This window comes from Xiphophorus maculatus, chromosome 15 (assembly GCF_002775205.1).
Source record: "Xiphophorus maculatus strain JP 163 A chromosome 15, X_maculatus-5.0-male, whole genome shotgun sequence".
In the NCBI taxonomy this organism is placed as follows: Eukaryota; Metazoa; Chordata; class Actinopteri; order Cyprinodontiformes; family Poeciliidae; genus Xiphophorus; species Xiphophorus maculatus.
In genome coordinates, this window is record NC_036457.1 from 5,716,649 (window position 1) to 5,740,119 (window position 23,471).

At 37.8% G+C, this 23,471-nt stretch overlaps 2 protein-coding genes across 5 annotated transcripts in view; one reads left to right on the top strand and one right to left on the bottom strand.

The window, feature by feature from the left end:
- The window catches only part of LOC102222111 (ryanodine receptor 3), a 136,143-nt gene that overhangs the window by 107,912 nt on the left and 4,760 nt on the right, over positions 1–23,471 (top strand). For 2 of the 4 annotated variants that reach the window (XM_023347902.1, XM_023347904.1), the window contains 27 exons: positions 1,218–1,314; positions 2,880–2,992; positions 4,060–4,111; positions 4,186–4,242; positions 4,329–4,428; positions 6,125–6,204; positions 6,300–6,376; positions 7,684–7,757; positions 8,370–8,384; positions 11,446–11,526; positions 11,600–11,688; positions 11,772–11,900; positions 11,984–12,088; positions 14,138–14,219; positions 14,304–15,586; positions 16,261–16,313; positions 16,404–16,563; positions 17,109–17,195; positions 17,332–17,529; positions 17,620–17,750; positions 17,825–17,867; positions 19,037–19,164; positions 19,971–20,031; positions 20,130–20,276; positions 22,209–22,343; positions 22,674–22,830; positions 22,905–22,969. In XM_023347902.1, the coding sequence (XP_023203670.1) occupies positions 1,218–1,314; positions 2,880–2,992; positions 4,060–4,111; positions 4,186–4,242; positions 4,329–4,428; positions 6,125–6,204; positions 6,300–6,376; positions 7,684–7,757; positions 8,370–8,384; positions 11,446–11,526; positions 11,600–11,688; positions 11,772–11,900; positions 11,984–12,088; positions 14,138–14,219; positions 14,304–15,586; positions 16,261–16,313; positions 16,404–16,563; positions 17,109–17,195; positions 17,332–17,529; positions 17,620–17,750; positions 17,825–17,867; positions 19,037–19,164; positions 19,971–20,031; positions 20,130–20,276; positions 22,209–22,343; positions 22,674–22,830; positions 22,905–22,969 (3,799 nt within the window). The remainder of the gene's footprint in view (positions 1–1,217; positions 1,315–2,879; positions 2,993–4,059; positions 4,112–4,185; positions 4,243–4,328; positions 4,429–6,124; positions 6,205–6,299; positions 6,377–7,683; positions 7,758–8,369; positions 8,385–11,445; positions 11,527–11,599; positions 11,689–11,771; positions 11,901–11,983; positions 12,089–14,137; positions 14,220–14,303; positions 15,587–16,260; positions 16,314–16,403; positions 16,564–17,108; positions 17,196–17,331; positions 17,530–17,619; positions 17,751–17,824; positions 17,868–19,036; positions 19,165–19,970; positions 20,032–20,129; positions 20,277–22,208; positions 22,344–22,673; positions 22,831–22,904; positions 22,970–23,471) is intronic. The other 2 variants (XM_023347903.1, XM_023347905.1) reach the window with 1 other exon arrangement.
- aven (apoptosis and caspase activation inhibitor) overlaps positions 20,207–23,471 on the bottom strand; it is a 47,795-nt gene continuing 44,530 nt past the window's right edge. The window contains exon 7 of the mRNA XM_005805202.2: positions 20,207–20,292. The gene's annotated coding sequence lies outside the window, so the exon portion shown is untranslated. The remainder of the gene's footprint in view (positions 20,293–23,471) is intronic.

Here is a 23,471-nt window from a genome sequence, read left to right on the forward strand (position 1 = left end):
GAAATTGATGTAGTGGCAATAATTAAAAACGTTTTAGGCTATTTGCACTGCAAAAACACAAAATCTTACAAAGTATTTTTGGCCTAGTTTCTAGTACACTTGAGACTATAACAAAACTAACTCATAGCTGCTTATTTTAGGTCAATAATTTTATAATAGTGATGAGAATGTACTAGTTTCACTGGCAGATTATAAGTCACGTGTCAAACTAGAGGCTTATAGGCCAAATCTGGCCCACTATAACTTTTTATGTGGCCCTCTAGACTAAACACTAAATGAGTTTAAATATCATGTTATCAATCAAATCAATGCAGTTTTTATCTGTTTACTGCCAAATTATATTAATCAGTCTCTCCAGGTTCTTGGGAATTATTGTGGAAATTCACACAAAATCAACAAATTGAGCTAAAAACTGGGAGTTTATTGCAGATTTTTCTCAAAAATTGTCAAAAACTTTCTTACTTGTACTAAACAGCTGCCTCAGCTTTAACTGATGTCAGATTATATTCCATGAACTATACAGTAAGTTATAAAAAGTCGCATTTACCGTCATAAATAAGCGTAAATATTTCCAAAGTAGTACCACAAACACTTTGATTTTTACTGCAAAAAATCACAAAAAGAATCACGAAATCCTGGAGGGTCTAAAAGACGTTCAATAATATTATTTAATGTTAAGGGTTTAACAGTTTGTGAACAGGTTTTATCAGTACATTTTGGCACAACCAGCCCTGTAAGAGCATTCACGATTCTAATTTGGCACAAAACAAAAATGAGTTTGACACCGCTGTTGTAAAACCAATTTAAAGGAATTATCAACTTAGAAACTAGAATAAAAACTCTTGGTATAATTTTGTGTTTTTGCAGCGTGTGAAATGTTTTTCAGCTCTTAGTGGAAGAATTCAGTAAATCTTAAGTAATTTTTCCTCCTGTTTTGATTGAAAGATTGCACAATCTTCCTAGATTTGTTCATCCTTTTTAAGAAAATGGGTTTTGATGCCCAAACTTGACCAGTCAGAAGAGCCAGTGGATCCTACATTGACCAATCACAACCCTGCCTGAAATGCACCTCCTGTAACCCTCTCCTCCTCCCTGACATCTCTTTTTCTTTCTCCTCACAAAAAAGGAGAGAATCCTCACCAGAATCCATCCTAATGCCACTCTACCTCCCTCCCACCTCCTCTTCATCCCTCCATCTCCCCTAACCCCCTCCCCAGGCATCGTGCTATCAACTTCTTCATCCCGGCCTATGAGAGACTTTGGATAGAGGCAGAGGAGTACTCCTTTGAGGAAAAGCTAGTTCAGGACCTGGCAGTAAGTACGGGGCTCGCCCCGCCCCTGCCCTGCGTTGGCACCCCTCTGCCGGTCCTGTTTGCAGAATGCTTCCTTAGATTGGCGCCCGTTGAGCCTTGGGAGCGAGTCCGGGCGGGGATGCCGCCCGAAGCGCCCGGCGGGCTTCGCTCCAGGCATGCTAAGTCCTTCAGACAGAGATCCGTCAGGAGTCAGAGGCTGCATGACGAACTCAGGAGGCGCAGGGCCAGAAAGGCGGGCTGTGGCGTTCTGACGGCAGCGGTAAGGCGGGTTCTCGCCCCGCAGCAGGAGGCTGCCGTAGCTGTTTGGCTGTCGGACGCGGATCCAACCCATCAGTTGTCTTTTCGCTGCACTCTGTAAGAAGTGTGTGACGGTGGTGTTGCAGTGCGGTTCTGTGGCGGTGTCGTCAGTGGGCATGCTCGCCTCGGCTGGTTGGAGATCACACGTCATATTTTATCTCTGTCAAACTGTAAAACGTTTTCCTACCGAGTGTAAAAGTTTAGGTCTAGTTTTCAATCCGTCACGTTAGTTTGAGATTATGAAGGTTACCGTTTTGGACGAGGATCATTCTTCATTTTAGCAAAAAATACAAAATCTTACCAAGTATTTTTGGTCTGGTTTATAGTGCAAATTTCTTAGTGCACTTGAAATAAGACAAAACTGACCTAAAAGTGACTTATTAGTAAGATAAAAAGGCTTTTTTCAGTAAATAATTCCTTAATATTGATGAAAAAGTTCTAGTTCCATTGACAAATTATTTAACTAATAACAAGACATTTTCCCTTGTTATGAGTTAATTTATCTGCCAAAGTAACTGGTACTTTTTCATTAATATTAAGGAATTACTTAAAACAAGCCTCTTTATCTTACTAATAAGTCACTTTTAGGTTAGTTTTGTCTTATTTTTAAAGATATTTGCACTAGAAACTAGACCAAAAATACGTGGTAAGATTTTGTGTTTTTGCAGTGTGCTTGCATCTGTTTGTTGCATCATGCATGCTTTTAAAAATCCAACACAGCTCAAATTTTTTCATTCTCTCCACGAATCACCTGGCGAACAAGATCTGCATGCTGGTCAGACATAACTGACTCGTTCATGTGTTTTAAAGGGGACCTGTTGTGCTAAATTCACATTTTTTGTACTTCCATTTTGAATTTTGAAATTATTGTTGACTTACCATCCAGAAACCACTTGGTGAATTTATGTTGGTTGTGCAGGAGGCTCCAATTTTGCTTTTCAAAGATGTATGATTGTAACCTTACACATCTGTTTGCAGCCATAAACGTTGAGTTGGGGGGCGTGGCCAGCAGCAGCTTATTTGGATTTAAAGTGACAGAGACCCAAAAACATTCTGGAAGGGGCTCAAAGCAGACAAAAATCTGATGCAAAGAATGCAAAGAACATGATTTGTTTAGGCCACAGATTTATCCTAATCTGTTCAAAGAAGCATAATAGGTCACCTTTAAATAAATAATTTCGATTATATTCAAGCTTGAGAGGAAGAAGAAGGAGTGAGAAAATCTCCTGCAGGATGAGTGATAACGATGCAGTTTGTTGACTCCTGTAGAAAACCCCGATGAAGATTGTGGAGGAAGAGGAAGAAGAGGTGGCTGAGATCAAGCCGGACCCGCTCCACCAGCTCATCCTCCACTTCAGCCACAACGCTCTGACGGAGAGAAGGTGAGAGGGTGAAAACTCTCCTCAGAACCGCAACACGAATGTCAATTAGTACAAATATACTGTATGTGTCTTTTTTAAAATCTTTTTCTCAGTTAGTGATGTTAAAGCTACAAATGTTAGTGATTTATTGGGAAGTAAATACTTTGAAGGACAATCTTAACCACGGTCACAACTTTAAGTTTTTTTATTTTTTTCTGGATTTATATGTCTACTGTAGAGAGAGAAATGTTTGGCAATTTTTCTTCACAAAATCAACTTTCAAATCATTTTAAACGTTTGCTCAGGTGGACTCTATCTACTTATTAGGAATTTTATTTTGAGATTTCAAAGTTAAAGGCAGTGACAATCACAATTTTCTGATTTTAAATGTTTTTAAATTAATAAACCAGGTGCGTCAAATTCATTTTCGTTTTGGGCCAAATCAGGATCATGAATGTTCTTAAAGGGCCTGTTGTGCCAGAATGTATTGATAAAACCTGATCACAAACTGTTAAAATATCAATGAATTATTAAAATTAAATATTATTGAAAAATTTTTCAGTTCCTCCAGGATTTCATGATTCTTTTTGTAATTTTTTGCATTAAAATTCAAAGTGTTTGTCGTACTAATTTGGAAATATTTGACGGTAAATGTGATTTTTTTTATTACTCGCTGTACAGATTATGGAATATAATCTGACATCAATTAAGGCTGAAGCAGCTGCTTAGTACAAGTAAGAAAGGTTTTGACAAATTTTGAGAAAAATCTGTAAAAACTCAGTTTTTAGCTCAATTTATTGTTTTTGCTTTAATTTCCGCGATAATTCCCAATAAACTTGAGGGACTGATTGATATAATTTTATAATAAACCGATAAAAACTGCATTGATTTGATTGATAACATGATATCTAATCACACTTAGTGTTTAGTCAGAATCTAGGGGCCACATAAAAAGCTATGGTGGACCAGATTTGGACCACGGGCCTCAAGTTTGACACCTTGAGGCCCGTGGTTTGACACCACGGTTTCTAACATCTAACTGTGGTTGTAATACCTTTTCATAATATTCTGATTTTTCTCTTTTTCAGCTACCTGGAAGTAGATCCTTTATATATCGCATATGCAGACATGATGGCAAAGGTATTTTCCTTTTGAACAGCTGCAACATTATCTATTAATTAAATGTTTTAAATTGTGGCCCTGTATTTTGTCAGAGCTGTGCAGAGGATGAGGAGGAAGAGGAAGAAGAAGGGCGGGAAAAGACATTCGAGGTACTTGGACGTTGCTGCTTGGCACAGCGGCTCTAAAACTGTTTTTATGTCTTTTTGTGAGGCACATTTTTGCTTTTCACCTTCAGGAAAAGGAGATGGAAAAGCAGAAGATCCTGTACCAGCAGGCGAGGCTGCACGCTCGTGGGGCTGCAGAAATGGTGCTGCAGATGATCAGCGCCAGCAAAGGTGAAAATGATCCGGCTGGAAAAAGTCTGCCTGCTTGTAATCATCTGAACGTCTGGAGGAATAATTCAGGAAGGATCTGACTTTATGCTAGGATGTATTTTGGAAAACTAAGCTTTCATCTCTCAGCTTCATTATTCTTTTATGTTGAACGTTGATTTCAAATGTGTTCAACCCTTCACATTAATTTTAAAATATAAAATGATAAGATTCAACTGGAATCCAGGCCACATTTTCTGTACAACTTGCAAAATTCAAAACTTGCAATTTCAAGGAAGGAAGGTCACAAATCTGGAAAGAAAAGCTATGAGAAAGGGAGGAAAAAATGATGGAAGGAAGAAGAAATGAAGTACAAAAATGACTCGAGGAATAAAAGACAGAAGGAAGAAGAAAGAAAGATGGCGAGACTTGTTTTTAAAAAGTTAGGAAGTCCTGGAGAAAAGAAAGGAGGGACACAAGAAAGAATGGGAAAAAACACAAATTTTAAACAATCAGAATGAGAATAAACTCAGAAAATTCTACTTCCTTTTTTCCTCCATTTTTATCCAGACCTGGAAATTGCTAAAAATCAGATTCAAAACTTTTTATGCTATGTAGAAACTTTGTATTTCATTGGACTGAGTTTTCATGAGATGCTTTTAGATCACGTGTGTCAAACTGAAAGCCCGTGGGCCAAATCTGGTCCATCCATCCTTATCCATCTTACACCCTTGTCCCTTAGAGGGGTCGGGAGGTGCTGGTGCCTCTCCAGCTAATGTTCCGGGCGAGAGGCGGGGTTCACCCTGGACAGGCCGCCAGTCTGTCGCAGGGCAACACAGAAACAGAGACAGACAGGACACACAACCATGCACACACACACACCTAGGGAGAATTTAGAGAGACCAATTAACCTGACAGTCTTGTTTTTGGACTGTGGGAGGAAGCCGGAGAACCCGGAGAGAACCCACGCATGCACAGGGAGAACAGGCAAACTCCATGCATAAAGACCCCGGGCCGGAAACCGAAGCCAGAACCTTCTTGCTGCAAGGCAACAGTTCTACCCACTGTGCCACTGTGCAGCCCCTCTAGATTCTAGACTAAACACTAAGTGTGATTAAATATTATGTTATCAATCAAATCAATGCAGTTTTTATCTGTTTACTGCCAAATTACATCAATCTAGTTTAATCAGTCTCTCCAGTTTCTTGAGAATTATCGTGGAAATTCACACAAAATCAACAAATCCCCGAAACTTCTTTGCACTAATACATAATTGGGAGTTTATTGCAGATTTTTCTCAAAAATTGTCAAAAACTTTCTTACTTGTACTAAACAGCTGCCTCAGCCTTAATTGTTGTCAGATTATAGTCCATGATCTGAACATATATAGTAATAAAAAGTCATTTACCGTCATAAATAAGCACAAATATTTCCATATTAGAACCACAAACACTTTGATATTTATTGCAAAAAATCACAAAAAGAATCACAAAATCCTGGAGGGACTGAAAAGATGTTCAACAGTATTATATAATTTAAATGATTCATTGATATTTTAGCAGTTTGTGAACAGATTTTATCAATACATTCTGGCACAACCGGCCCTTTAAGAGCATTCATGATCCTAATTTGGCCCAAAACGAAAATGAGGTTGACACCGCTGCTTTAGAGAAACAGGATAAAAAGCGGCTGATTACAACCTTTATCTCTCCACCATCAGGTCGTCTGGGCCCCATGGTGACCTGCACCCTCAAACTGGGCATCTCCATCCTAAATGGAGGCAACGTGCAAGTTCAACAGGTGACCTTGATCCAGATCTCTGCTCCCGTTCAACAACCTGCCATGAGCTGCATGATTGCAGAGTTTTATGAACTCATAATCTTCCTTTATCACAGAAAATGCTCGGTTACTTGACGGACAAAAGAGACGCAGGCTTTTTCAAGAGTCTGTCAGGACTGATGCAGTCTTGCAGGTAGGGATTGTTGGGGCAAAAAGCTTTGAGATGGACAGAAATGTTTTCTTACCAACTCTGTTGCTTTTATGTAGCAAACTGTGTTGTTTTTAAAAGTGGGAGCCACCAGGGGCTATAAATCATATATTTTTCATCAGAATTTTTGTTTTCTGTTACTCAATTAATTTTAAATAAAATATAAGTCAAAATAATTAATTTTAATGTTATTTCTGTTGCTAATTTCCTGACTGGCTGCCAAATTCAAATTGCTTTACTCCTTAACAAGAAACGACTTCATATTTAGCTAGTTCATAGTTAGCTTAATATTTAGCTAGCTCAGAGATAAATGTTTAGTTAGCTCAGAGCCAGCTTAGTGTTTAGCTTGCTTGGGGTTAGTTTAATTTAGCTAGCTTAGGATTAGATATTTAGTTTGGAGCTAAATAGTTAGCTTACTTACTATATTTATGAAGCTAGGTGTTTTGCTCGCTAACTAGATATTTAGCTTACTAATTAAGTATTAGCTTTAAACTATTCACTTGGGTGGCTAACTAAGTGCTCCATTTGCTAACTAGATATTTAGCTTACTAATTAAGTATTAGCTTTAAACTAAATACTTGGTTGCTACCTAAATGTTTGGTTTGCTAACAAAATAGTTAGCTTGCGAACTAAGTATTAGCTTTGAAGCAAATATTTAGCTTGCTAACTAAATATTAGCTTTAAACTAAATACTTGGGTTGCTAACTAAGTGCTCCATTTGCTAACTAGATATTTAGCTTGCTAACTATATGTTAGCTTTAAACTAAATACTTGGTTGCTACCTAAATGTTTGGTTTGCTAACAAAATAGTTAGCTTGCGAACTAAGTATTAGCTTTGAAGCAAATATTTAGCTTGCTAACTAAATATTAGCTTTAAACTAAATACTTGGGTTGCTAACTAAGTGCTCCATTTGCTAACTAGATATTTAGCTTGCTAACTATATGTTAGCTTTAAACTAAATACTTGGTTGCTACCTAAATGTTTGGTTTGCTAACAAAATATTTAGCTTGCTAACTAAATATTAGCTTTAAACTAAATACTTGGGTTGCTAACTAAATGTTTGGTTGGCTAACAAAATATTTAGTTCATAAAGAGATTTTGAATTATTGTTTTTAAGGGAATAATAAAAACCATGACAGCTTCACATGAGAAATGTGTAACAACCCTGATTGATGAAATCTTCCAGAAGTTCAAGAAGAAATGTTCAGGATGCTAAAAAAATAAGAAGCTAGCAGCATGTGTCGATCTCCTGAAGTGGAGCTAACTATTTTTATCCTACTTTGTTTCTCAGTGTCTTGGACCTGAATGCATTTGAGAGGCAAAACAAGGCAGAAGGACTTGGCATGGTAACGGAAGAAGGTTCAAGTAAGTCTGAAGACTTTCTCCTGTTATGCATTTTTAAACTTTCCATTGCAGTTGAGACATTTGCAGCTGTTGAGTATCAATGTTTGAAACGTGTGGATCAGTGCCTGCCTGGACTTTTGAAGAATCAAAATGATGAATTTTGATTCGGTTTGCTGCTTGTCTTGGGGTCAGTGAAGTTTTCGGTGTGATGTTTTTCACCGCAGCCCTGAAAAAAATCCCACTTTAGGTTAATATTCTGATATAACTGGAGCGAAGATGAGGAAGACTTGGTTTAGCACTCAAAGCTCTCACCTCTCTAACTTTCACCACAAACCTCCCGTCTCATCAAACTGTTTGTCTCCTCATCATCATTTCCACTGAGATTTAACACTGTAGCTACTGTTGTCTCTGTAGCCGTTTCAAACCTTTCACCATGACTCAGTTCCTGTTTTGTTAGATGCAACCCAGACCACTGGTTTCCCCCTTCGTCCTAAGCAGCATGTCTTTGTTTTTCCACTCGTAGCTGATGTATTCATATCTCTTTGTATTGTAACTCGGTGTCCTCTCTTTTTGCTTGTGTCTTCGTGTGCTGTTTGTCTCCTTCCTGTCATTTTAAAAACCCATCGATGGCAGTCCACACTCGGCGGGGTAAATAGCAAATTTAGATCATCGTGATATGGCTATGCTTCCTCCCTGAATGTTCCCTCCATATATGTGGTCCATCCTCCCTGCTTTTATTTGTGAAGCTCCTCCTATAGGGAGCATGCTGATGGAGAACACCCAAAGTGGGCCATTAAAATCAATCCACTGGCTGTTTTCCGTTTTATTTTGCTTTTTGTTCCAGTTTCCCTCCCATGTTAACATTTACTAATGCCAGTCCTGATTAGTGCTGCTCAGATATGTTGGCTTTCAGTGCCACTCCCAACAGGTTTGACTAAATAGGTCTGTGGGCTCTTCCACAGCTCAAGCAAAGCTTTGGCTTGCTTTGGATTTGGGGGCTATTCCACAAAGCTGGTTCCGTTTCGTAATTATCAACTTTCACATGGCGTCACAAGCTGCTTTCTACGACGGCGTGGTTGGGCTACTGTGGGTAGAACAACAAAAGATTACATTTCCCCCGCTTTTTCTGCCAAAAAAACTCAAATGTTTTGGAAAAAACAAGTTTGAAAAGTCAAAACTTTGCTAGGAAAGTCTAAGAAATTTTTTTGATACACCTCAGAAATATTCTAGAAAAAAAGAGCGAAATTTATGAGCTTCAAAAGTTGAAAATATGCCCCAAAAAAAAACAAACAATGAAAAAACGGAAATTTTGAGATTAATCTCAGAAATGTTTTAGAAGAAAGTATGAAATTTGAGTTTGAAAATTTGTTGAAAAAAACTCGGACATTTTGAGATTAATCTCAGAAATATTCTAGAACAAACAACAAAATTTCAGAACTTCAAAAGTTGAAAATATGCAATCACTGATTGATTCCTGTTTAGGAATCAATCAGTGATTTTTATTGGTATTATTCTTTATATTTTATGCTAGAAAATCTGTTTTTTTTTTTTTAGATTAACCTCAGAAATGTTGTTGAAGGAAACAAGGAAATTTCTGAGTTTGAAAAGTCAAAAATTTGGAAGAAAAAAGATTAATCTCGGAAATTTTCTAGAAAAAAATAAAAAGATTTCTGATTTCCAAAAGTTTAAAATATGCTAGAAAAAAAATTAGAATTTTTTAGATTAATTTCAGAAATTTTCTAGGACAAACATGGAAATTTCTGTTTCAGAATTCAAACAAATTCAAACAAAGAAAAATTCAGAGATTAATCTCAAAATGTAAGATTTTTGTAGCTAATTCTTGACTTTTCAAACTCAGAAATGTCCTTGTTTTTTTTCTAGAAAATCTTATAGGTTAATCTCAAAAGTTCTGAGTTTTTTCTTGAAAATATTTGACTTTCAAATTTCTTGCTTTTCCTAGAAAATTTCTGATTTTTTTTCAAGCAAATTTTCTCTCTTTTCTTCTACCTACAGTGGCCCTGTTATTCCATCGTAGCTTTCAGATTTGGAATCCACCTGATTTAATTTATTCTGACTGGATTATCCAGTTAAAATGATTTGTAAACCCGTTTGTCCGCTGTTTTCATCGGGCCTCTTCACGGCCTGCATGTGAAAGTTTTCCAGCTTCCTCCAGCTTAAGGAAATGTCCTGGTGTTTCGTTGGTGTTTTTTATTTTATTTTTGTTTATAAAAAACTGCTCTTTGAATTCAGTTTTCCACCTGTAATCTAAAGGCTCAGAAACCTTGAACATAAGAAATGCCCGGCCTGCCTTTTATATGACACAGTGCTTTGCGAAAGTATTGATTCCTCTTAGACTTTTTAACATTTTGTCTCATTACTACTGGAAACCTCATTGGTTTGGGGGGATTTTATGTGACAAATCAGAACAAAACAGATTTACAGATAAAATGAAAACAGTTTTTACAAAAGAAAATGTTTTATGCATTTGTGCTCGCAGTTTTTTAGTCAGCTGGCACATTTCATCTTTTTAAAATAGTTTAAGCTCAGGCAGGTTAGATGGAAACTGTAAATATATATTTTTATATATATATTCTCAATTGGATTTAAGTGTGGACTTTGACTAGATCATCCTAACAGAATATACAGCTCTGGACAAAAACACTGAAACCCCCATTGAAAACCTCCTGGTTATTCTACCAAATATTGATTTCTGAACTCTTCCTGAGTTAAAACATTAGTGTTTCTAAATTGTCAACTTGTTGTCTTTGCATCTTAGTTAGATATTTTGACCATTTCTCATTTTCTGCAAAAAAAAACAAAATTTTTGCTTGAAAATTTGGAGACATGTTCATAGAATAAAAGATCAATGTTCATTTTACTCAAACATAAACCTATAAAAAGTAAAACAAGAGAAACCGATCATTCTTAGTGGTTTCTTAATTTTTTCCAGAGCTGTTGTTTTTACACGTTTCAGGACTACACATCCATCTTTCCATCCACCATGGAGATATTTTTTCACTAAGATGTTAAGTTTTAGTTTGAAATTTTCTGGACAAAACAATAAAATTTCTGAGCTCCAAAAGTCAAAAATATGCTTTAAATAAAGTACTGATATTTTTAGATGAATCTCAGGAATATTCTAGAAAAAATATATTTCTGAGCTCCAAAAGTTGAAAAAAACAACAACAACAAAAAAAACAGAAATGTTGAGATTAATCTCAGAAATTATCTGGAAGAAGAAAGGAAATTTCTGAGTTTGAAATTTGGTAGAAAAAAAAATCTAATCTCAGAAATTTTTATGGGAAAAAGAACAAAATATATACCTATAAAAAGTAAACTCAGAGAAACTGGACATTTTAAGTGGTCTCTTAATTTTTTCCAGAGCTGCATGTTTAGTCTTTTGTGGCCACTAAAAGATTTTCTTCCAGAACTACGCTTCATATGCCTCCATCCATCATGAAGATATTATTTCCACAAAGATGTAAAGTTTTCCATCACAGATTTTGGATATTTGTTAAAAAAGTTTATTTTTCTAAACAGAAGAACTGAACATTTTATGTGTTGCTCTATCAGATAAAATCCCAATCAAACATGCGGCTGAAATGTGACAAAATGGGTATGAAAAGTTTTGCAAGGGATTATAATTTCTTGTTTTAAATAAATGATTTAAAACTTTGGATCCACATTTATGTAAAAATCTTTCTTTAAGGCTCCAAGGTGCTTCAGAACGACGAATTCACCAAAGATCTGTTCCGCTTTTTGCAACTTCTCTGCGAGGGCCACAACGGCGGTGAGGAACGGACTGAAAAACAGGTGCATTAAAGCACGGATTCATTTTCAAGTTTAACATTTCCTTCTGTCAGATTTCCAAAACTTCCTGAGGACCCAAACTGGAAACACGACCACAGTGAACATCATCATCAGCACTGTGGACTACTTGCTCCGCCTCCAGGTGGCGAACACGCTCACATCCTCCTCTTCATCATTTCTGTTTGTTACTGTGATCATATCTGCTGCTCTTCATCTCCCGTTTAGGAATCAATCAGTGATTTTTATTGGTATTATTCTGGGAAAGAGGTGATTGATGAAACTGGGAAGCACAACTTCTCCAAAGCTTTATCTGTAGCCAAACAGATATTTAACTCGCTCACTGAGTACATTCAGGTAGGAAACTCATGAATAAAGTCATTTATTGATGTTTTTATCGTTTATTTCATGGTGTTTTTTCTGTCCTCTCTCACCTGCAGGGGCCTTGCATTGGAAACCAGCAGAGTTTAGCCCACAGCAGACTGTGGGATGCAGTTGTTGGCTTCCTGCACGTGTTTGCAAACATGCAAATGAAGCTTTCACAGGTTAACCTAAAGTCATGTTTTATTTTTGTCACAAATTGTAAAAAACATTATGTGTACGTTGATACGTAAGCCTGAGTGAAACCTAACAGTGTTCAGATTTGACTTCAAGTAATTAGTTTGAATTGTTACGATGTGAAAAGAGGAAGCAAATTGAAAATTGTAGGACTTCAATCTTAGGGACGATTTGAAATACACAACCAATTAAAGCTACTAAAACCATAAACTACAATTATCTGCCTAAATAGCTGCCATGTGGCAAAGATCCATAAGTCTAAATAGTCCAACAGTAAGTGATTTACAAAACAGTTTTTTGCATTTTTAAACCATTTTCTCTCTATTTTGCATTTTTTTATCCCATTTGTACGGTGGCCGACAGGTGCAAATGCGCAGCAAAAGAGAAAACATGCAAACAAAAAAGAAGACACCCCCGAATGAAATGCAGCAAACAAAAAGAGAGACGCAAACACCCCCGAATGAAATGCAGCAAATAAAAAGAGAGACGCAAACACCCCCGAATGAAATGCAGCAAACAAAAAGTGTTGAAAACGGAAGTGCTCCAGACCACTAGGGGGAGTCAAAGAAAATAGTATTCATTTCTATGGGACCAGATGCAAGATTCAGAGAAAGAAATTTGAAAGAAAGTAAAGGTATCTCTCTGAATCTTGCATCTGGAAAGTGTGATTATTGTGAGAAGTCTGAAACAATAGAGCATGTTATTTTAGAGTGTTGTAAGTATGAAGAAGAGAGAAGATGCATGCTGAGAGAGTGTGTAGGTATTAAAGAAAGGTTTAATTTAATAGAATTTTTGAGGAGAGATTTCGGGAGTAGACATATTCAAATAATTATTCGGTATCTTAAAAAAACAAAGCTATTTCATAGGATATGAGTAGAGCAAGTTGGGTGTGAATGTGTAAAGAATATCAAAGAGGGGTATATAAAGTTATAAGCAAGTTGGATAATATAAGCAGGTGTGTATGTGTGGGGGTATGTTTAATCAGGAGTTAATGGAGGGAAAAGGTAGAAAGTGAAAGTTTATAGACCATCTCGAACCACACTCCATACTGGTAAGTGGCGGTAATGCTACTGTAAGTTTGTTGCCAACCGCCAATAAATACCAAGAAGAAGAAGAAGAAGAATCTTGCATCTGGTCCCATAGAAATGAATACTATTTTCTTTGACTCCCCCTAGTGGTCTGGAGCACTTCCGTTTTCAACACTTTTTGTTTGCTGCATTTCATTCGGGGGTGTTTGCGTCTCTCTTTTTGTTTGCTGCATTTCATTCGGGGGTGTCTTCTTTTTTGTTTGCATGTTTTCTCTTTTGCTGCGCATTTGCACCTGTCGGCCACCGTACATTTGTTTCCTTCCACATTTTCGCAAACTACATTTTATTTTAGATTAGCCTTTTAAAATGCAAAAAAAATGTGCTAACGCACTGAAAAAACACAATTTTACAAAGTATTTTCAGTCCAGTTTCTAGTGCAAATATCTTAGTTTTCTCTTAATTCAAGTTTTCTTACAAGTAGCTTCTCAGAAAGATAAAAAGGAAGTTTTTGTTTTAAGTAAAACAACATTGGTGAGAAAGTTCTAGTTTCATTGAAATCATTTAAAGCTGAGGCAGCTGTTTAGTACAAGTAAGAAAGTTTTTGACAATTTTTGAGGAAAATCTGCAACAAACTCAAAGTTTTTAGCTCAATTTGTTAATTTTGTGTGAATTTCCACAATAATTCTCAAGACACTGGAGGAACTGATTAATATAATTTGGCAGTAAACAGATAAAAACTGCATAGATTTGTTTGATAATATAATATTTAAGCTCATTTAGTGTTTAGTCCAGAATCTAGACGGCCACATAAGAAGGTATGGTGGACCAGATTTGGCCCACGGACCTCGAGTTTGACACGTGTTCTAGAAATTAGACCAAAACTACTTTGTAAGATTTTGTATTTTCGCAGTGCGTAGGTCTGCTTCCATCAAATATCTGGTTAATTTCAGTAGTTTTGTTTTGTTGTACAAACAGAAACAAATCCTAAATATTTGTTTTAATTTTAAGGATGCCAGTCAGATTGAGTTGTTGAAGGAACTGATGGATTTACAGAAGGACATGGTTGTCATGTTGCTGTCTCTCCTTGAGGGTAAGATGATAAAAATGTTACTTTATTTAATTTAATATGATTTTAAAGTCATAAAGTAAGCAGAGTGGTTTGGTGCCTCTTCAGGAAACGTGGTGAACGGGACAATCGGGAAGCAGATGGTCGACACGCTGGTGGAGTCTTCCAGTAACGTGGAGATGATCCTAAAATTCTTCGACATGTTCCTCAAACTGAAAGATCTCACGACGTCCGACAACTTTAAGGAGTACGACCCGGAATGCAAAGGAGTCATTTCCAAAAAGGAGTTCCAGAAGTCGATGGAGAGCCAGAAGCAGTACAACCAGTCAGAAATCGAATTCCTGCTGTCGTGCGCGGAGGCCGATGAGAACGACATGTTCAACTATAAGGAGTTTGTGGAGCGATTCCACGAGCCCGCCAAGGACATCGGGTTCAACGTGGCCGTGCTGCTGACCAACCTGTCCGAACACATGCCCCACGACGCCCGGCTCACCACCTTCCTGGACCTGGCCGAAAGCGTCCTCAGCTACTTCGAGCCTTACCTGGGTCGCATCGAGATCTTAGGCAGCGCAAAGCGAATCGAACGCGTTTACTTCGAGATCAGCGAGTCGAGCCGCGAGCAGTGGGAAAAGCCGCAGGTGAAGGAGTCGAAGCGGCAGTTCATCTTCGACGTGGTGAACGAGGGAGGAGAGAGCGAGAAGATGGAGATGTTTGTGAACTTCTGCGAGGACACCATCTTTGAGATGCAGCTGGCCTCGCAGATCTCTGAGCCGGACGCCGTGGAGCAGCCGGAGGAGGAGGACGAGGAAGAGGTGCACAGCATCCTTGAGGAGCTCTCCGGGGGAGAAGATGGCGCCCTGGAGTCTGCCTCGGCGTTCACCACCGCGTGTCGTTCGGTCAAGAAGAACATTTCAGAAATCCGGCAGATTTTCACCATTAAAACCGCGCGCAAGCAGTTCAAGAAAATCAAGAAGCTGAGCATCAAGGAACTCATCACCGGCTTCTTCTCCTTCTCCTGGATGATCTTTATTGGCTTCTTTAAGGGGATTTTCAGCCTCGTTTTTGGTTTCTTTCACGTCATCTGGTCGTCCATGTTCGGCGGAGGGCTTGTTGAAGGAGCCAAGAACATAAAGGTGACGGATATCCTGGGCAACATGCCGGACCCGACGCAGTTCGGCATCCACGGGGACGTGGGAGAAGGAGACAAAGTGGAAGCCATGGAGTCGTCGGGCAGCTCGGACAAAACCATGGCTCCTGCAGGAGACGCCACAGAGGTGGACGTGATGCTGGAGATGCTGACGCCTAAAAAGGAAGGAGGAAAACACGTGGAGCCGGGCCTGGGGGACGTGTCGGAGCTGAGCGGGGAGTCCTCCACTGCAGACAGTAAAAAGGTGCTTCAGCTTCTTCTATTCAACTAGTTTTTATTGAAAAACATAAAAAGAATTTTAATCTCAGAATTTACCTTAGAGTCAGAATTTTAAGATTTCTGATTCTAAAAAAAGGTCCGAATTCTGCAAAAGAATAAAAACAATTCTGAGAAAAAACAAAAATCTGAAAAAACTTAGAATTCTGAGAAAAACTTGCAATTGTGACAAAAAAGGTCGGAATTCTGACCAAAAAAACGGAATTCTAAGAAAAAATTTGAATTCTGAAATTACAGTCAGAATTTTGAAACAAAAAAAACCCCTCATAATTCTGAGAAAATAACTCGTAATTTTGACAAAAAATTTAAATTCTAAGAAAAAAAAAACTGAATTCGGTAAAAAATAAAAATTCTGAGAAAGAAGTTTGAATTGAGAGAAAGCAGGATTGTGAGATTAAAGTCATAATTTTGAAAAAGAATATTTAAAAAAAAATCTGAATTCTAAGAATAAAATGGTAAATTTGACAAAAGTTTTGGAATTCTGAGGGGAAAAAAACTGAATTCAGAAAAAAAAACAATTCTGAGAAAAAAGTTGTAATTCTGAAAAAAATGACTGATTTTTTTCTCAGTTGCCCCTATCATCTTGTGTTTACTGTTCTGCTCAGACAGTAATTTCCGTTGTCTATTAAAAATGCTTTCCAGAAAGCCGCTGCCAAGACAGCCGCGCCCTCTGAGAGCGAGACAGAAAAGGCAGAGTGAGTAACAGAGTGAACTTGAGCTGAAAGTCAGCCGCCTTGCAGAGTGACGTCTCCTTTTTACACACATTTATTTACTTGTTGCTACAGCACAGAGACCCGGGAGAAGGAGGACAAACCAAAGGAGGAGGCAAAGGAACCAGCCGTGGAGGAGAAACCCAAACCCAGATCCAGTCAGCCCAAAGAGGCGTCTCCAGCCTTCATGTCAACCATCTTCACCATTCTTGACGTCTATCTGAATAAGATACTGGTGAGCGAAACTAAACTCAAAATGTTTTGCAATCAAAGATCAAGAGTTGTTTTCTGAACAGAATTAGAAATTTGCTTTAATACACAAACCAGGGAAACTCATTTCAACCTCTTGTCTGCAGGATCTTATTCTTTGCACTAAATCCTACCGAGTATTTTTGGTCAGTCTATAAATGCATTGGTGAGAACCATATGCAGCACTTTGATGCACTTTTTTCAAGTTTTATTTCTTTCTTTCACGCAGAAGTGGGATAATCTTTTCTGTTTTATTCTAAACTACTATCTCTCTTAAGGATCCTGCATCATTTTTTTCTTCTTATGTGTTTTAACCCTTAAAGAAAATGTCATAAATTAAGAATATTGAGCAAAAAGTAGGAAAACCTTAGTTAGTGCGTTTCTACTCAAGACCACAATGAAGACGTTACAAAAAAGACATCCATCTATTATGAATAAAAATAGAAGAAAATTAGGGAAAACTTGAAGAGTATTATTATTGGATTGTTGTAAAGCCGCCATTCTCACTCGTAACAAACGTTTTTATTGCAGAACTACCTGGCTCGTAACTTCTACAACCTCCGTTTCCTGGCTCTGTTCGTTTGCTTCGCCATCAACTTCATCCTGCTCTTTTACAAGGTAATGAATTCAAAAATCTTCCCAGGATTTTCCACAAAACTTCTTGCTAAAAAATGCTGCTAATTTCCACAGCATATTGAGGAGTTAAGATGAAACTCACGGCCTTTTGGCCTATTCTGTACACTTTCTTGTTTAGGTCACTGGTGAAGCTGAGGAAGAAGAGGAAGACGAGGAGCACCGTTGGGATGAGGAAGACGACGAGAACACACTGTTCGACATGGACGAGTTTGTGCTGCAGGAGAGCACCGGGTACATGCTGCCGACGCTGCGCTTCCTGGCCGTGTTCCACACCGTCATCTCGCTGCTCTGCCTGGTCGGCTACTACTGCCTGAAGGTGCAGATTTTCATCAAACCTCCAGCAGAACCAGCCGTTTGGGTTCGATTAGATGTGACAGTCGTTGCACTCTTTGTGTTTTGCTGTCAGGTTCCTCTGGTGGTGTTCAAGAGGGAGAAGGAGATCGCCAGGAAGCTGGAGTTCGACGGTTTGTACATCACTGAGCAACCGTCCGACGACGACATCAAGGGCCAGTGGGATCGACTCGTCATCAACACGCCGTAAGTCAACCGAGACGTTTGTCATTTTACTGATTTTAACTCAGTAAAATGTAGTTATTTTTTTGGGATTTCAGATCTTTCCCCAACAACTACTGGGACAAGTTTATTAAACGCAAGGTGAGTGTCTGGCTCAAACACACACACACACACACACACACACACACCCACACCCACGCACGACATTTTGTGGTGTGAAACTTTGGACATTCCATTTCATTACTGGATTGCACAAAAAGCAGGGACTTTTATTAAGAGAAGTTTCGGGAGCTCGGTACAGATACAGTGAAATGTAACATAAAATGTAGTTTAAAAAGTTTTTAATGTGTTCAATCTGCAGGAACAAAACTGTCTAGTGAACGGCAACGAACATCCGACGTGTGTTTAACTGTTGAGACCCGTAGAAGTCAATTTAAATGTTTAGATACAAGTTTGGTTCAGTGTCAAAATGTAAAGCTCTGAATAAAAGGTTTTATTTAATTCCTCATAAATATTGATTTGTTGTAGTGGAACTGTCTTGATGTTTTCTGTTGTTGTTGCCTTTATGACGCTCTCTCAGTGTGTTCCTATGCAAAGCTACACGGCTAGCTAACATCTGAGTTGGAAAATAACCCAGTCCTTGACGGTTCCTGGTTTTATTTGCTCCTGTTTTACATTAAGTTCTTTTATGAAGCTGTAACAAAACACAAAATGAAGTACGTAAAAATATGGAAGGCAACTAGACCTCAGCTAATGATGTAGCTTAGCTTGAAAATTAAGCTGGAAGACGTAGAAAGAAGTTTTCTATTCTACACAATATTCAACTAATTAATAAAAATGAACTTACAGACAAGGAACAAATGTATCTGAAGGACAGCCAGAGCAGTTCAGCTCAAATGGCAAATGCACTGAATGTCCACTAGGTGGCAGTACGGCTCTATTATACAACTTCTGATTCAAAGTAAAACCATTATGATGGAGTCAGCGCAGCACTGCTAACTTCAATGTTATTGTATTCATTATTGGCACATCATTGAATGTACTGTATTAAGAAATAAACTGAATGAAGAGTGAATGTTTACCTTTAAATAGGATGAGATGATTTTGTGATGTTACTGGAGAAAGGTTAGGTTTTAATAAGTTTATACTTCTACCCTCAGCTTTCAACGTTTATTGTTTTTCTGTAATTTTATTTGTAACTTGGCGCGTTCAAAAAATACAAAGCCATCAGGAAATATTTAAATTAATATTTTTTTATGCTTTCCTTAGCTTGATTCGAGTAATATACTGTACTTCCTCTGTGCATGTAGGTGATCAACAAATATGGCGACATGTACGGGGCCGAGCGCATCGCTGAGCTTTTGGGCCTGGATAAGAGCGCTCTGGACTTTGACCCCACCGTGGAGACTGTGGAGAAGGAAGCGTCCCTGCTGTCCTGGTGAGACCAGTTAGACCTTATAAGGCGACTTTAGACTGATTTGAAATGAAAAAGCCAAAAACAGACACATGCCATATTAGAAAACAATAGAAATCTCCTTTATTGTCCCTCAGTGGAAAATGGAAGCATGCAGTTTAACACAAAAATAAAAATAAACTGTGAAGTAAGGGCAAATCTACAGCAGTTATTAACATAAATGTGCACATATATTTGTGCTTAAAAACAACAACATGCTATGAGAAATTAAAAGAAAAAATGTGGATAATGACAGGAATGTAAATACTTGAGTTTGTTCTCACAGCTGCAGGAGGAAGGATCTGTGGTAACACTTCTTTATGCACCAGTTCAATAAATTAGAATCATAATTAAATGCTGATTTATTTTAGTAACTCAATTCAGAGTTGATTTAATTACAGCCTTCATTTCTGGTAATTCTGAAGATTTTCTGCTTACAGCCAATGAAACCATGGCATAAAAGATATCAGACCAATAAAAATACAGAAATGTGGATTATTTATAACAAATAAGCCGTATCCAATACATACTAGTTATTTAGTAGCTTCAAAATGAATTTGGACTGATGGTAGATGCTGTTATGTCTCCCCCATTGTGGAAATATTTTTAAACCTTCACATCACAGTCAGGTTTCAGGTAATTATTTTCACAAAATTGCAGTTTTTAAATTGCTGTTTTTCGAGTCATAATGTGTTGTATTCAGTAATTATGTGATTTTTATTATATTGTCGGGTTTGTAAAACAAACTGCTGGTTTGATATTTCTATAATAAACCTTTTCCTCCCTAACAGGTTGAGCTCTATTGACACAAAGTACCACATCTGGAAACTGGGAGTGGTTTTGACTGACAATGTGAGTTTATTAATCTGTGTAAAATAACATCACAGGAGCCAGCGGCGGCCATGATGTTTTTCTCTAAAGACAGGCTTCTGTCCGTCTCTGTCCTCCAGTACTTCCTGTATCTGATCTGGTATACCACCATGTCCATCTTTGGACACTTCAACAACTTCTTCTTCGCTGCACATCTGTTGGACATCGCCATGGGCTTCAAGACGCTTCGCACCATCCTGTCCTCCGTCACTCACAATGGCAAGCAGGTGAGTGCGCCAACCACTAGAGGGAGCCAAAGTGTTTTTAAATATTTTACTCTGTAAGATCTTAACTAAAAGAACAAAATGACATGATTAAAAAGAATAAAGTAATTTGATTTATTGAAGATTTAAGACTTGTAGAGCATCAGGAATGTCGCTAAACCAATGCAGCTGGATGGAATTAAATATGATTTACTTTTATTATTAATCCAGGTTCAAACTAAGAAAATTAGGCGTTTTTGTAACATGTACAGTGGAACATCTCAAACTCTTTACTGAAATTAATTTACCCAAACACAGATGCATATGTGTTGTCTAGATAAATTAGCGACTGGAAACAAATATAACTTCATAATTTGGATGGGTTATAAAATGCAGACTATTCTTCAAACAGGTTTTTAAAAACAAGCAATCAGTAAGACGGAGAAAACACATGCATGCATTACAAGGAACAAAAATAATTTGTTTGCCACCACTTTTCTGTTTGGAAAGAAGTGAAGACTCAATCCAACCCCTTATCTCAATTTAAGGAAATATATTACTTAATGACTCAAAATGTGTTAATAAATTCATGTTAAATGTTCATGTGCCTGTTCAGTATACTGTGCTAAAGAGCAAATAAAGAAGAACAAATAAACTATATTACATAAATAAAATTCTTAAGATGAAGTTGATCAGCTGAGGTTCATAAATTCACACCTGAGGAATAATAAACTAGAGAAAATATTGAAAACAGTGACACAGGAAACATTCAGTTCTGTTTATTTACAAAGTGTCAATTCATTTTGTAAATAAAAAAAATTCATTTTTGAAACGTGGTTTCAAAAATGAAGGTTAACTAAATGTAACCCAAATTGAACCTGGTTAATAAACATTACAGTCAGTTTATAATTCGGTTTGGTTAAGAAGTTTTTAATCCGAGGAAACTCAGCAGTCTGAGTTGACTTGCAGCAATCATGGATGAAAACCGAAACATTGGAGAGTAGTAGGAAAAAGTAGCAGAGTGAGAGAATTGGTCAGTTTATTCTGGAAAAGTCTTAAGACGAGGCATGGTGTCTGCTTCACAAGTGTGGACTCAAAGTGCACATTAAGGTGGCAGTATGATTTTATTTACGTTTTTAAACTTTATTTTTATGCAAAATGCACCAAAACATGAGGGCTAAGGGAAGCAACAGAAAAATACTCGGTTAAAGTCAACCGGAGGAGCAAAAAAGTTCAGGAATCAACAATTAACTGCTGCAAGTCTTTGGCTATAAAACAATCCCATTTTTCCCAAAGTCTCTCTCCTTCCTTCTTATGGAGACGTATTGAAAAACGTCCACATCTCTATGTCATGGATAATGTTCATAATATTTATAAAAAGCTTCAGGGTGGAGGGGCATCGCTGGAGCCAACATTTAGTATTTAGTAATACTTCTGAAGGAAGCAGAAGTATCAAAGTTATGCCCAGGATTTCTTAGATTTCCTCTCAACATCAGTTTCATTTTAAATGTACAGTATGCGTTTATTTTGCTTTCCAAAAGTTGTTGCAAAAGATATTTGGCTGTTCAAATGTGTTCCGTTTTGACTTGTCGAATACAAAGAAAGGAAAAATGTTTAAATACTTCACATTTTAATTCAAAACGTCACATGCAGCAATGAATTGTGGGTAAAAGACTTCATTGAAGTCCACTGCGATGTAGGCTTAGGCGGTGTGTGGATAAAAGGGAGAATCTTAAATTGTATTCTGGTTTTGACGGGGAGCAGAAACAGGAGAAATATGATCTCTCTTTTTGATCTTAATTGAGTTTTGTGAACTTCCTGTTAGTAAACAGCTACAATAGTCCAGCCTTGAATGTGTGAAGTAGTTTTTCAGCGTCACTCCTGGACAGAATATTTGTAACTTTGACTGGAGGTAAAGGAAGGAAAGCGAAGCTTAATGGTTTCCGTTTCCCTCAGCTTGTGCTGACCGTCGGTCTGCTGGCCGTGGTCGTCTACCTCTACACTGTGGTGGCCTTCAACTTCTTCAGAAAGTTCTACAATAAGAGCGAGGACGAAGACGAGCCCGACATGAAGTGTGACGACATGATGACGGTACGTCTAACCTCTGTTTGTTTAGAACAAAGAAAAGGCATGAAATTGGAAAATAACTTCACGTTGTTTGTAGCTGAAAGAGATTCCTCTGGCTTTTATTCTGAACCGATGACGATCAAGTCCTGTTGGCCTTGATCGCGGCATGAAGACACGACTACCAGACTGAGCAGAAAGAACGTTTCTTAAGCTTTTAATTCCTTTAGAATATTCTTCACGGCCTTGACAGTTTCCAACGCAATCGCGCTTAACATTTATTAATGACATAAACGTAAAGCAGTCTTCAACAAAATAATGAAAGTTTCAATGATTTTGTCCTTTAATTGGCTTTAGTGCTACTTGTTCCACATGTATGTGGGCGTGAGAGCCGGCGGAGGCATCGGAGACGAGTTGGAGGACCCGGCCGGAGATCCCTACGAACTCTACCGCATCCTGTTTGACATCACCTTCTTCTTCTTCGTCATCGTCATCCTGCTAGCCATCATTCAGGGTAAATATTTACTCCCAGTCAGAGCAGATCCAGAAGTACTTCCTGACTGTTCAGAACTCCCCAACCTGCCACAGGTTTGATCATCGACGCCTTCGGGGAGCTGAGAGACCAGCAGGAGCAGGTTAAGGAGGACATGGAGGTAAGACTCACGTCTAACCTGTGAAACCTTGAAACCCCCTTTAAAAATGCTCATAACTGCATGTTTTAATAGCTCAAAGTGGAAGCCATCTTGGCACTGAAACCAAAGCTAGCATCGACAGTCTTCCTTGTTTCTTGGGAGCCCGAAAAATTTTTTATGACACTCCTGGATTTTCTGGTGTGCAAAACGGCAGCCAATAGTGTGTAGGTTTAGTAAGACAAACTGTTTTATTTTTTTTAAAAAAACAAAAAAAAACTGAATTTGTGTTTATTTGATTTTTTACTTTGGAAAAAAAACTAAAATTTTAACTGATTTAATCAGATTTTTAAATTTTTGATTACAGTCTCATTCACAAGTTTTTGGTTCTGCATTTCTAAAATATTTTGGGGAAAAAAATGCAGTTTGAGAAACAAACGCAGACTTTCCCACAGTGTGTTATAAGCCTGGCGGGCCACCAGGCTTAACATTGTTTATTTATTTTAGGTTTTTTAAATTATTGCCT